General features: G+C 42.7%; 1 protein-coding gene across 7 annotated transcripts in view; it reads right to left on the minus strand.

Annotated features, from left to right (window-relative positions):
- Positions 1 to 14,217, minus strand: part of LOC118400885 (CCR4-NOT transcription complex subunit 4-like) — a 34,206-nt gene that overhangs the window by 15,729 nt on the left and 4,260 nt on the right. Inside the window, exons 2-8 of one of the 7 annotated variants that reach the window (XM_035797881.2) lie at positions 9,768 to 9,882; positions 9,096 to 9,216; positions 8,246 to 8,678; positions 8,035 to 8,084; positions 7,812 to 7,878; positions 7,607 to 7,701; positions 7,299 to 7,427 (exon numbers count right to left, since the gene is read on the minus strand). In XM_035797881.2, coding sequence (XP_035653774.1) covers positions 7,299 to 7,427; positions 7,607 to 7,687 — 210 coding nt within the window. In that variant the 5' untranslated portion in view covers positions 7,688 to 7,701; positions 7,812 to 7,878; positions 8,035 to 8,084; ... (1 more) ...; positions 9,096 to 9,216; positions 9,768 to 9,882. Of the gene's footprint in view, positions 1 to 6,367; positions 7,267 to 7,298; positions 7,428 to 7,606; positions 7,786 to 7,811; positions 7,879 to 8,034; positions 8,085 to 8,245; positions 8,679 to 9,095; positions 9,217 to 9,767; positions 9,883 to 14,217 lie in introns of those variants that run through there. The other 6 variants (XM_035797882.2, XM_035797883.2, XM_052474662.1 and 3 more) reach the window with 6 other exon arrangements.

Genomic DNA, 14,217 nt, shown 5'->3' on the forward strand with positions numbered 1-14,217 from the left:
GAAGTAGAGGGAGTACTTTATTTATTATTTTATTTAACCCTTGTTTTACCAGGTAATTTGACTGAGAACACTCATTTACAGCAACAACCTGGCGAATAGTTACATGGGAGAGGAAGGGAGATGAATGAGCCAATTGTAATCTGGGGATGTTTAGGTGGCCATGATGGTATGAGGGCCAGATTGGGAATTTAGCCAGGACATGGGGGTTAACACCCCTACTCCTTGTGACCCGTCTGCAAGACAGGGCTAGCATGTCTCTCGAGGAGGCCAAAAATAGATTTCGGCTTGGAAAAGTTTAATATTTTCAGAAGGAGTCGGGTAATTGGTTAAGGGAGGAGGATTGGAGGGAAAGAGAGAGGAGGTTGAAAAAACGGAGGGAGGCAGAGGATGGGTTTGACTCTGTTGAAGAGGGTATGTCGAGGGAGATTGGTGTCAAGTTGCATTGATGGACATGGTTATGATAAAGATACATTCGGTCCAGTGGGAGTGAGATTTTTGAAGAGGGTGGAACCAGGCCTTTTTGCTGATCCCATGGATGGTTTCAGGTTGGGTTGAAAAGATGGTGGGTGCTGTTGAGTCGAGGAACGTAACCCAAAGTGGACTTTCTTCAAATTGGGTGAAGATCAGTTCCTTCCTTTGCTCTTAGGAATAGGACACCATTGAAAGGAGTGCTTTCTGGGGTAGCGTTAAGTGTGATGGGGGAGCAATTGAAGTTGAGGATTCACGGTGTTTGTGACGCCCACCGTTTAGTGCGACGCAGACCCGGTAGTGAGCGTGGTGAAACAGAAGTCACTGTCAGTCCTTTTGAGTTTTCAGTCTTTACTCAACAAGGTCATGTTAGGATATATCAGTTATCCTGTTCGAGCGTGTAGGAGGGAGATTCCAAGATGTGTGAAGTGTGCAGGAGGGCATGGGGTACAGGATTGTGTAGTTTCGGTGGATAAAGTTTTGTGTGTCAACTGTAGGGGTGCCCATGTTGGTGGGGATCGGAAGTGTTGGGTGCGAGAGAGGCAGGTTGAGGTGGCTAGAGTCAAAGTAGTGCAGAAGGTATGCTGAGGCAGTGAAGAAAGTAGAGGAGGATGGGTCGAGGGTTAGGGATTCTGAGAGGAACTCTGTGAATAGTAGATTGGTGCCAGCACAGAGGGATAGGCCAATGAGTGATTTATGCTTCAGTAAGGTTGGCTTCTTAGAGTTCATAGCAATGGTTATCAACTGTCCCGCAGAAATGGAATGTAAATCATGGAAAATAGATGCTGCGGTGAAAGCAGCAGAGAAGTGCATTGGGGTACGTGATTTGACTTCAGTAGAGTCACAGGGTATGTTGAGTTGTAGTGTCCCGTCTTCTCAGGTCATTGGCCTAGGGTAGGATCCGATAGGGTCAAAGTAGTGGATTAAGGTGATGGGATTTAATGAGTATAGGGTTAATTGGTAGGGTAATTATTATTATATTAACACATTTTATGAAAAAAAAAAAAAATATATATATATATATATATATATATATATATATACAGTTGAAGTCAGACGTTTATATTCACCTTAGCCAAATAAGTTTAAACTCCGTTTTTCACAATTCCTGACATTTAATCCTTGGAAACATTCCCTGTCTTAGGTCAGTTAGGATCACCAGTTTATTTTAAGAATGTGAAACGTCTGAATAATAGTAGAGAGAATGATTTATTTCAAATTTGATTTCTTTCATCACATTCCCAGTGGGTCAGAAGTTTACATACGCTCAATTAGTATTTGGTAGCTTTGCCTTTAAATTGTTTAACTTGGGTCAATCGTTTTGGGTAGCCTTCCACAAGCTTCCCACAATACATTGGGTGAATTTTGGCCCATTCCTCCTGACAGAGCTGGTGAAACTGAGTCAGGTTTGTAGGCCTCCTTGCTCGCACACCCTTTTTCCAGTTTTAACCACACATTTTCTAAGGGATTAAGGTCAGGGCTTTGTGATGGCCACTCCAATACCTTGACTTTGTTGTCCTTAAGCCATTTTGCCACAACTTTGGAAGCATGCTTGGGGTCATTGTCCATTTGAAAGACCCATTTGCGACCAAGTTTTAACTTCCTGACTGATGTCTAGAGATGTTGCGTCAATATATACACATCATTTTCCTACCTCATGAAGCCATCTATTTTGTGAAGTGCAGCAGTCCCTCCTGCAGCAAAGCACCCCCGTCACAATTGGGATGGTGTTCTTCGGCTTGCAAGCCTCCCCCTTTTTCCTCCAAACATAACGATGGTCATTATGGCCAAACAGTTCTATTTTTGTTTCATCAGACCGGAGGGCATTTCTCCAAAAAGTACGATCTTTGTCTCCATGTGCAGTAGCAAACCGTAGTATGGCTTTTTTATGGCGGTTTTGGAGCAGTGGCTCCTTCCTTGCTCAGTGGCCTTTCAGGTTATGTCGCTATAGGACTCGTTTTACTGTGGATACAGATACTTTTGAACCTGTTTCCTCCAGCATCTTCACAAGGTCCTTTGCTGTTGTTCTGGGATTGATTAGCACTTTTCCCACCTCTAGGAGACAGAACATGTCTCCTTCCTGAGCGATATGACAGCTGCGTTGGTCCATGATGTTTATACTTGCATACTATTGTTTGTACAGATGAACGTGGTACCTTCAGGCATTTGGAAATGGCTCCCAAGGATAAACTAGACTTGTGGAGGTCTACAATTTTTTTCTGAGGTCGTGGCTGATTTCTTTTGATTTTCCCATGATGTCAAGCAAAGAGACACTGAGTTTCAAGGTAGGCCTTGACATACATCTACAGGTACACCTCCAACTGACTCAAATGATGTTAATAAGCCTATCAGAAGTTTCTAAAGTCATGGCATCATTTTCTGGAATTTTCCAAGCTGTTTAAAGGCACAGTCAACTTAGTTTATGTAAACTTCTGACCACTGGAATTGTGATACAGTGAATTATAAGTGAAATAATCTGTCTGTAAACAATTGATGGAAAACTTACTTGTGTCATGCAGAAAGTAGATGTTCTAACCGACTTGCCAAAACTATAGTTTGTTAGTAAGTCATTTGTGGAATGGTTGAAAAACAAGTTTTAATGACTCCAACCTAAGTGTATGTATAACTTCCGACTTCAACTGTATATACAGTACAAGTCAAACGTTTGGACACACTTACTTTTCTACATTGTGGAATAATAGTGAAGACATCAAAACTATGAAATTACACATATGGAATCATTTAGTAACCAAAAAAGTGTTAAACAAATTTTAAATTCTTCAAAGTAGCCACAATTTGCCTTGATGACAGCTTTGCACACACTTGACATTTTCTCAACCAGCTACACCTGGAATGCTTTTCCAAAAGTCTTGAAGGAGTTCCCACATATGCTGAGCACTTGTTGGCTTTTTTACCTGCACTCTGCGGTCCAACTCATCCCAAATAATCTCAATTGGGTTGAGGTCAGGTGATTGTGGAGGCCAGGAAATTGCTATTTTATTAGGATCCCCATTAGCTGTTGCAAAAGCAGCAGCAGGTCATCTGATGCAACACTCCATTACTCTCCTTGGTCAAATAGCCCTTACACAGCCTGGAGTTGTGTTGGGTCATTGTTTTGTTGGAAAACAAATGATTGTCCCACTAAGTGCAAATCTGGCATATTGCTGCAGAATGCTGTGGTAGCCATGCTGGTTAAGTGTGCCTTGAATTCTAAATGAATCACTGACAATGCCACCAGCAAAGCATCCCCACACCATCATACCTTCTCCATGCTTCACGGTGGGAATCACACATGTGGAGATCATCCGTTCACCTACTCTGCGTCTCACAAAGACATGGTGGTAGGAACCAAAAATCTCACATTTGGACTTAGACCAAAAGACAGATTGGCCCAAGCAAGTCTCTTCTTATTATTTCTGTCCTTTAGTAGTGGTTTCTTTGCAGCAATTCGACCATGAAGGCCTGATTCACGTAGTCTCATCTGAACAGTTGATGTTGAGATGTGTCTGTTACTTGAACTCTGTGAAGCATTTATTCTGGGCTGCAATTTCTGAGGCTGGGTAACTCTAATGAACTTACCCTCTGCAGTAGAGGTAACTCTGGGTCTTCCTTTCCTGTGGCGGTCCTCATGAGAGCCAGTTTCATCATAGTGCTTGATGGTTTTTGCGACTGCCCTTGAAGAAACATTCAAAGTTCTAGACATTTTCCAGATTGACTGACCTTCATGTCTTATAGTAATGATGGACTGTCGTTTCTCTTTTCTTATTTGAGCTGTTCTTGCTATAATATGGACATGGTCTTTTACCAAATAGGGCTATCTTCTCTATACCACCCCTACCGTGTCACAACACAACTGATTGGCTCAAACGCATTTAGAAGGAAAGAAATTCCACGAATTAACTTTTAACAAGGCACACCTGTTAATTAAAATGCATTCCAGGTGATTACCTCATGAAGTTGAGAGAATGCCAAGAGTATGCAGCGCTGTCATCAAGGCAAAAGGTGGCTACTTTGAAGAATCCCAAATATATATTTTAATTTGTTTAACACATTTTTTGTTTACTACATGATTCCATATGTGTTATCTCATAGTGTTGATGTCTTCACTATTATTCTACAATGTAGAAAATAATAAAAAATTAAGAAAAACCCTGGAATGAGTAGGTGTGTCCAAACTTTTGACTGGTACTGTATATAATTGTTTTTCGGTTCCCTTTTCCCATTTTGTATCACAAAGTGTAATGGACCTAGTTGGTGGTACTAATATAACATATTGGATGACAGCCACCATTAAACCTCACCGAAGAAGAACACTTATAGCAGGTCAAGGCTATGGCTAGGCAACTGTAAACATGCATGTTATATTTGCCTAGGCATTTGAAATAATGTAGTAAATAGAAGAAAAGTACAAATAAAAGTATTTTATTTAAAATGTATGCAAATTATCACCATTCTGTCACTGTGGTAGATGAGGCGTTTTAACTAATCATTGAAAAGTTATTTTGATGGTCAAACAACATAATAAAGATAGTTGTTCCTCATTCCTCCATCCACATGAGGGTGGGTTAAGGCCAGGGTTGGGGTGGTTGGACATTGTTTGGTTCAACATAGTCTGTGGTCAGAGTTGGGCAGGTGGGGTGTGGGGAGGGCAGTGACAGGCATGTTGCCAGGAGCCCCATCTTAACACAGCTTTGACTGTCTCTGCCCGGGAACATCCCAGCCGTTATCCCAACTGCAAGACTAAGGAGAGGGGAAAGAGGGGTGAGTGGGAAACCTAATTTCACCTATGAAGTCAATTAAGTATTTTTTCATTTCATGTGTTTATTCCCTGCCCCTACATATCTTCATACCAATCTCCTACTCCTGAGACATTCACTGTTTCCTCTGTGGTCTGAGCCAAAGCAGGGTAGTGGATGGTGCATAGCTGACCCTTCTGACAAACAAAAACCATCATCATCATGGTATTCCCATCATGGTATGCTATAGGTATTCACACCGCTTACCCTTGTTCCTCTCCTAGGCGGCAGGTCTCTCCACACAGTAGCATTCCCATGGCACCCAGGGTTACCACCACACAGCAGCACTGACATGGCCCCCAGGGTCACCACCACACAGTAGCACTGACATGGCCCCCAGGGTCACCACCACACAGTAGCACTGACATGGCCCCCAGGGTCACCACCACACAGTAGCACTCCCATGGCCCCCAGGGTTACCACCACACAGTAGCACTGACATGGCCCCCAGGGTCACCACCACACAGCAGCACTGACATGGCCCCCAGGGTCACCACCACACAGCAGCACTGACATGGCCCCCAGGGTCACCACCACACAGTAGCACTGACATGGCCCCCAGGGTCACCACCACACAGTAGCACTGACATGGCCCCCAGGGTCACCACCACACAGTAGCACTCCCATGGCTACCATCACACAGCAGCACTGACATGACCCCCAGGGTCACCACCACACAGCAGCACTGCCATGGCCCCCAGGGTCACCACCACACAGTGCAGGTTGTCCAATAGGGGGCATGTGAGAACCATGGCACAACTCAGAACCTCCTCCACAAAGCTAGGCAGCACTGCCGCCATAAGACAAGACCACATTCTCATTCGTAATATGCTCATCATATACACACACTCTTAAATAATCTGTATTTCTCAACCCAATCCATGGGGATCCCCAGCCTTTCCACATCTTTGTTAAATTCCAACACTAGAAGATCTGATTCAAACGATCAAGGGCTTGATGATTAGTTGACTGGTTAATAAATCAGATAGTGTTGGAATAGTTCAAATATGTGAAGTGGTTGGTGGTCCCCGAGGATGGTGATGAAAAACATACACGCATTAGAAATGATCCAAGTACAGCATTTGCTGAAGTATTGCAGCTACCTGAAGGTTTTGGAAGGCCTAATGTCTTATTCATGGTACACAGCTCAGCCAGGTTGGGGGAGGTGGAGGCCAGGGCCTTCCAGCTGTCAGACAGGAGATGATTGTATGCCTTGTCAGTTATTTGCTGGCTCATACCACACTGCAACACAAGTTTATCAGATCAGGGTCCGTATGTATAAAGCGTCTCAGAGATGGAGTGCTGTTGATATCGGATCAGTTTTGCCTTTTAAATCATGGCGAATAAGATAATATGGAGAGGGGGGGACCTGATCTTAGATCAGCACTTCTACTCAGATTCTTTGTGAATGGACCCTGATCAAACAGACATGCACCGATTATCACGGCTCAGGCTAAGACCCAGATGCAGACACAGGAGGCAGATAGTACGAGTCTCAGAGTTTATTATAGTTCAAGGGGCAGGCAAAGGGTTGTAATCCAAATCAGAGTCGGGCAGGTACAGGACAGCGGGCAGGATCAGGACAGTCAGAAAGGTCAGAACTGTGAAGACTAAGACAACCAAAAACTAGAGCACAGGGAACACGCTGGTAGGACTTGACGGGACAAGCCAAAGTAGCAACAGACAAACAGAGTACGCAGGTATTAATACACAGGGGATAATGAGGGGACACCTGGTGGGGGAGACCAGCACAAAGACAGGTGAAACAGTGACACGGATGGTGAAAAAATGGTGATCGATCACTATTGACGACTGTCGATTGTGGTTGCCATACAGACACACGAGAGAACCCCTGAAACGTTTTCCTCAAACTGGGACACCTGTTTGTTGAAATATTTTGACATTCCCTCTAATTTAGTCCTGGGTAAAGTTGTTATTATTTCAGTGCTATTCTCAACAACAACAACAAATATATCAACAACAACTTGATATATATAGAGTTTGATGTCTCGTACCTGCTTCAGAAATACTCACATACTGTTCTGTGATTTGCTGGTGGTTATGCCTGTCGCCCAATCCGAGACTCAGGTCACCGTTCTCAGTCATCCCGGCACAATAAGTTGCGGTCCTCTGCTCTTGAAGCCTGGCGACGCCACTGGTGCACTTAGATAAAACAACAAGAAGAAGCAGTAATTTAATGTCATGCCGGAATACTATGGGAGAGGGATTCATTCTGCTTTGCTTTTGGTCATAACAAACAGTTGTTACCAGTCGCTAAGGGCCCGATTTAGAGTTGAAATAAGAGCACACAACACCGCTCCTAAACTTCTTTGCATATGTACCATGTGCTGAGAGTAGTTCAGTGCAGCATCACTGTGAGAGTCAGTTCCAATGGCTGAGATGAACAGAGGTCTTTGTCCCATTCTGTTCAGAGAGTCTGTTGGGAAAAACATCCCAAAAGAACTCAACATTAACTCAATGTAATATTTGTACACCATATCCTCATAAACAGTTGAAGTTTTGCAGATCAGGAAATTAGAAACGAACCAGCAAGGTTCCTTCCTACTCCACCAGGGCCAACAAAGCCAACATGGCCAACAATTCCAGTATTCGTCTGTCCAAATGTGAAATATAAAAGTAGTTATGTCTCAATCAAATAAACCCATTATATTAACATAATCTGAATGTTATAGACATAAGCCCACAGTATACAGTACAGTGTGTTTGATGTAAGCCTATGTGAAGCTTGTGTGAGTTTCTGTGAACGTACCACAAGCTACTCTGTTTTCCCCATTGCAATAAAATCCACGTTCACGCCACCTATGATTTTTTTTTAAACAAGCCACAGTGGTATTGTACAGCAAGCATGTCACACACTGTCCATCATGCTCAAACTACAGTGGGGAAAGATGGTGCACTCTATAAGACAAGATAAGAGGGGTTCACCTGCATTTGATGAGGAACATATGACTGGTACTCACAATTTTTGAGAGTCAGAATCTTTCTCTTCCTCTTTTTACGTGAAGACCAGGAATAGTCCTCTTCTTCTGTATTCGTTCAGACAGTGCACAGGCTATCTGCCTGCCCAACCTGGCACTATTATGCATGTTGAGCGATATCTTTGGGAATATGAGGTTAAGGGACCCCATATAAAGTTATATGGAGAAATATATATAAATATATAATATATATATATATTTAAGAACAACAATATGTCAGATCATTACATTTTTTCCCCACAATGTCTAACCTTACACAGAGATTGATTCTCTCTCTCTACCTCTACCATAGTTTCTTGTGTCACGGTATTGATCTGAGAAGGTAACTAGCTAGGACGGACTTTCCTCTGGTCAATTCGTTGACCTTTTGAAGGATGAAGGGGGTGTCACATCTCTTCTTCTAATGCCTTTGGCACTAGAGGGGAAATTAGAAGGAAACAGAGACATAATCGTGTCACTAAGGTGAAACACTGAAACTTCCATTTTGTTCTCATGTTAGTGCAACCACAAAGAGACTCTTGTGATAAAGGAGACTTCCTGTGATGTCAGCCATGCGAGCAGCTATCTAGAGATCAGGAAATAACCGTTCAGAAAAACAACATGAGCACAGACAGACCATGAGAACCAAAAGACTAAGTGCTCAGTGAATGGGGCTCTGTAGCGATACTGACAAAACACAATATCACTATCAAATACCTAAGTAAGCAAAATACATATCCAGAAGAACATGGGGATTCAGCTATAGGTCGCAATTGTAATCGAGGCAACATGAAAAATCATATTATGTTCCATTTTGAGTGGAACATCCCTTTAAGCCTAATGCATTCCTTACTTGGCCTCTGCCAGAGCAGCCTGTCTAGCGTCCTCAATCGGTTGGCCGGCTGCTGCACGCTCCTCAGGGATGGGCACAGCTAATAGCAGGTCGCTCTGTAGATCCAAGGACAGAGTACCCGCTGTAGGTCAGGAGAAAAAGACAGGTGTGCTGCACTATGAAGCGGTTGTAATACATTGTACAATTGATGACCATGTAAGATTTACGACTCCTTATAGTGTTTTATTATCAGCTTATAATGATCCTGACTAAATAACAGCCACTTTGAGTCACTTGACAAAGACAGGGATGCCAGCTCTGTATGCTGCTATCATGGTTCCTGATACAGTGGTGCCACCACAGAGACCTTGGAGAACACACACACACACACACACACACACACACACACACACACACACACACACACACACACACACACACACACACACACACACACACACACACACACACACACACACACACACACACACAGCTGTGCTGAATGAGGCAAAACTGGGATACTTAGCTACTGCCAGTACTAACTATGAATAAACAAAGGATACCGGTAGAAATAACCTCAATGAAATAGTACATAAAATACTGAAAGTGCATTTCTTTTTGAGACATAAACAACACGCACAACACCTTTACATCAGGAACTTTGTTAAACAAAATGGTTCTCTTTTACTGTACCTCACGCTGTGTGGATAGGGCATGCCATGGGTAATAATGGTGCTCTCTAGTGCCACCACCGACCTGTATTCTGCCAACGCCTGGAATACTGACGGGTGGACTCTGAAGAGACCATCTAGGGAAAATAATAAGCATGTATTTTTCAGAAATCTAGAGAATATAAACATACAACAAATTATGATCATTAAAACAAATTCAACATTCAATTGCAACATGATGCATAATCTACGAAGAAATGTTGAGATGCCATGTCTCAGGAGCTGAGCAGAAACTCTCCTCAGCAATCTCAACTCAGAATCTCTTAGGTAAACACTGACAGCAGAATAAAGAAATCAGAATCCACGATCGGAAAGTGTTCAGACCCCTTGACTTTTTTCAAATTTTGTTACGTTACAGCCTTATTCTAAAATGTACCAAATACATGTTTTTCCTCATCAATCTATACAAAATAGTCCCATAATGATCAAGCGAAAACAGGTTTTTATGGTAGAGTGGCCAGATAGAAGCCACTCCTCAGTAAAAGGCACATGGCAGCCCGCTTTGAGTTTGCCAAATGGCACCTAGAGGACTCTCAGACCATGAGAAACAAGATTCTCTGGTCTGATGAAATCAAGATTGAACTCTTTGGCCTGAATGCCAGGCGTCACATCTGGAAGAAACTTGGCACCATCCCTACGATGAAACATGTTTGTAGCAGCATCATGCTGTGGGGATGTTTTTCAAAGTCAGGGACTGGGAGACTAGTCTGGATTGAGGGAAAGATGAATGGATCAAAGTACAGAGAAATGCTTGTTGAAAATCTGCTTCACTTTCCAACACGACAACAACCCTAAGCACACAGCCAAGACAACGCAGGAGTTGCTTCGGGACAAGTCTCTGAATGTCCTTCAGTGGCCCAGCCAGACCCCGGACTTGAACATCTCTGGAGAGACCTGAAAATAGCTCTGCAGCGACGCTCCCCATCCAACCTGACAGCGCTTAAGAGGATCTGCAGAGAAGAATGGGATAAACTCCCCAAATAAAGGTGTGCCAAGCTTGAAGCGTCATACCCAAGAAGAATCAAGGCTGAAATCGCTGCCAAAGCTGCTCCAACAAACCACAGAGTAAAGGGTCTGAATATTTATGTAAGTACAGTCGTGGCCAAAAGTTTTGAAAATGACAGAAATATATTTTTGTCAGATGTTACTATGGGATATTGAAGTATAATTACATGCATTTCATAAGTGTCAAAGGCTTTTATTGACAATTACATGAAGTTGATGCAAAGAGTCAATATTTGCCGGAAAGTAGCCGGAAAGTAGAGCATTGCAGTAGTCTAACCTAGAAGTGACAAAAGCATGGATTAATTTTTCTGCATCATTTTTGGACAGAAAGTTTCTGATTTTTGCAATATTACGTAGATGGAAAAAGCTGTCCTCGAAATGGTCTTGATATGTTCTTCAAAAGAGACATCAGGGTCCAGAGTAACGCCGAGGTCCTTCACAGTTTTATTTTAGACGACTGTACAACCATTTAGATTAATTGTCAGATTCAACAGAAGATCTCTTTGTTTCTTGGGACCTAGAACAAGCATCTCTGTTTTGTCCCAGTTTAATAGTAGAAAGTTTGCAGCCATCCACTTCCTTATGTCTGAAACACATGCTTCTAGCGAGGGCAATTTTGGGGCTTCACCATGTTTCATTGAAACGTACAGCTGTGTGTCATCCGCATAGCAGTGAAAGTTAACATTATGTTTTCGAATAACATCCCCAAGAGGTAAAATGTATAGTGAAAACAATAGTGGTCCTAAAACGGAACCTTGAGGAACACTGAAATGTACAGTTGATTTGTCAGAGGACAAACCATTCACAGAGACAAACTGATATCTTTCTGAAAGATAAGATCTAAACCAGGCCAGAACATGTCCGTGTAGACCAATTTGGGTTTCCAATCTCTCCAAAAGAATGTGGTGATCGCAGCACTAAGGTCTAGGAGCACGAGGACAGATGCAGAGCCTCGGTCCGATGCCATTAAAATGTAATTTACCACCTTCACAAGTGCCGTCTCAGTGCTATGATGGGGTCTAAAACCAGACTGAAGCATTTCATATACATTGTTTGTCTTCAGGAAGGCAGGCCTTCTCTAAAATTTTGGAGAGCAATGGAAGATTCGATATAGGCCGATAGTTTTTATATTTTCTGGGTCAAGGTTTGGCTTTTTCAAGAGAGGCTTTATTACTGCCACTTTTAGTGAGTTTGGTACACATCCAGTGGATAGAGAGCCGTTTATTATGTTCAACATAGGAGGGCCAAGCACAGGAAGCAGCTCTTTCAGTAGTTTAGTTGGAATAGGGTCCAGTATGCAGCTTGAAGGTTTAGAGGCCATGATTATTTTCATCATTGTGTCAAGAGATATAGTACTAAAACACTTGAGCGTCTCTCTTGATCCTAGGTCCTGGCAGAGTTGTGCAGACTCAGGACAACTGAGGTTTGGAGGAATACGCAGGTTTAAAGAGGAGTCCGTAATTTGCTTTCTAATAATCATAATCTTTTCCTCAAAGAAGTTCATGAATTTATCACTGCTAAAGTGAAAGTCATCCTCTCTTGGGGAATGCTTCTTTTTAGTTAGCTTTGCGACAGTATCAAAAAGAAATTTCGGATTGTTCTTATTTTCCTCAATTAAGTTAGAAAAATAGGATGATCGAGCAGCAGTAAGGGCTCTTCGGTACTGCACGGTACTGTCTTTCCAAGCTAGTCGGAAGACTTCCAGTTTGGTGTGGCGCCATTTCCGTTCCAATTTTCTGGAAGCTTGCTTCAGAGCTCTGGTATTTTCTTTGAACACAAATATGAACACAGGTAATGTGTTGTGTTGTTCCCATGTTTCATGAGCTTAAATAAAAGATCCCAGAAATGTTCCATATGTTACAAAACCTTAATTCTCTCAAATTTTGTGCACAAATTTGATTACATCCCTGTTAGTGAGTATTTCTCTTTTGCCAAGACAATAAAAGGCCACTCTAAAATGTGCAGTTTGTCACACAACACAATGCCACAGATGTCTGAAGTTTTGAAGGCATGTGCAATTGGCATGCTGATTGCAGGAATGTCCACCAGAGCTGTTGCCAGAGAATTGCATGTTAATTTCTCTACCATAAACCAACATCGTTTTAGAGAATTTGTCAACCTGTCTCACAACCGCAGACCACGTGCCAGCCTGTAACGACTTCAGTGGGCCAATGCTCACCTTCAATGGCCACTGAATCCCGGTTTCAACTGTACCGGGCTGATGGCAGACCACGTGTATGGCGTCATGTGGTGAGTGGTTTGCTGATGTCAACGTTGTGACCAGAGTGCCCCATGGTGGTAGTGGGGTTATGGCATGAGCAGGTATAAACCACGGACAACAAACACAATTGTATTTTATTGATGGCAATTTGAATGCACACAGAGATATCGTGAAGAGATCCTGAGGCCCATTGTCGTGCCATTTATCACCTCATGTTTCAGCATGATAATGCACGGCTCCATGTCGCAAGGATCTGTACACAATTCCTGGAAGTTGAATGTCCCAGTACTTCCAAGGCCTGCATTGTGTGACGGCCCTGAATTTTTCTGAACCGTCTCAGTGCTTCTCCTTCCAATAGGGCGCTTCCCCTTTAATTCCCAATTAAATAGTGCTTCTCCTTCCAATAGGGCGCTTTCCCTTTAATTCCCAATTAAATAGCAAGCATCAGCTGCGTAAAATTGGGGTTGTGATGGAGGCGTGAATGAGGATGTGGTCAACCCTCAGTTCCGTTTGTTTTGTAGCTTAATAGAGTTGTACCCAAGACCGGATCCACTCTTTGCGTCCGTGGACTACACCTCTCTGTTCTTCGTGGCCTTCCTCCGCTGGAGATCTGTTGGCGGATTGGATTGTCTGACTACAACCTTTTTGTAGCCGGTATTTAATTTGTTTTCATGTATACTGTGATGCTTTATGTAGTTAGTTATAGTTGAGGACTTATTAAGCTTTGATAGGCATGATGGTTGTGTGGTAAAATGATTATTTTGATTATATGATTTGATACTGGCTTTACGCTACACTTGTATGAACGGATAAACATTGCGTGACTAAGGTCACTTGAGTTCCCTGAACTTCTTTACCGGGCTGGACTCTTTTAGGCCCGAGGTACAGGACATTTCTGGAGGAACCAGTGCTCATTATTTGTTATATTGTTATGTGTGTGTGTGTGATCATTTGTTGGTAATACAACCCACGCAAAATAATAGTAGTTTTTGGTGTTCTTTCCAATGTTTTAAGGGTTTATGAAGTGTTTCCATCATGTCTTTTACATAAGTCCTTTGTGTTGGTGTAGACTTGACGGACCAGATGGGACTCATTCCCTCCCAAACCAAAAGGAGAAACCAATGTTTTCTCTGGTAGGCACAACCTACCTGGCACCCCTATAAATAATAACTTCAAGTCAACCGTT

The sequence above is a fragment of the Oncorhynchus keta genome, chromosome 22 (genome assembly GCF_023373465.1).
Source record: "Oncorhynchus keta strain PuntledgeMale-10-30-2019 chromosome 22, Oket_V2, whole genome shotgun sequence".
Lineage (NCBI taxonomy): Eukaryota > Metazoa > Chordata > Actinopteri > Salmoniformes > Salmonidae > Oncorhynchus > Oncorhynchus keta.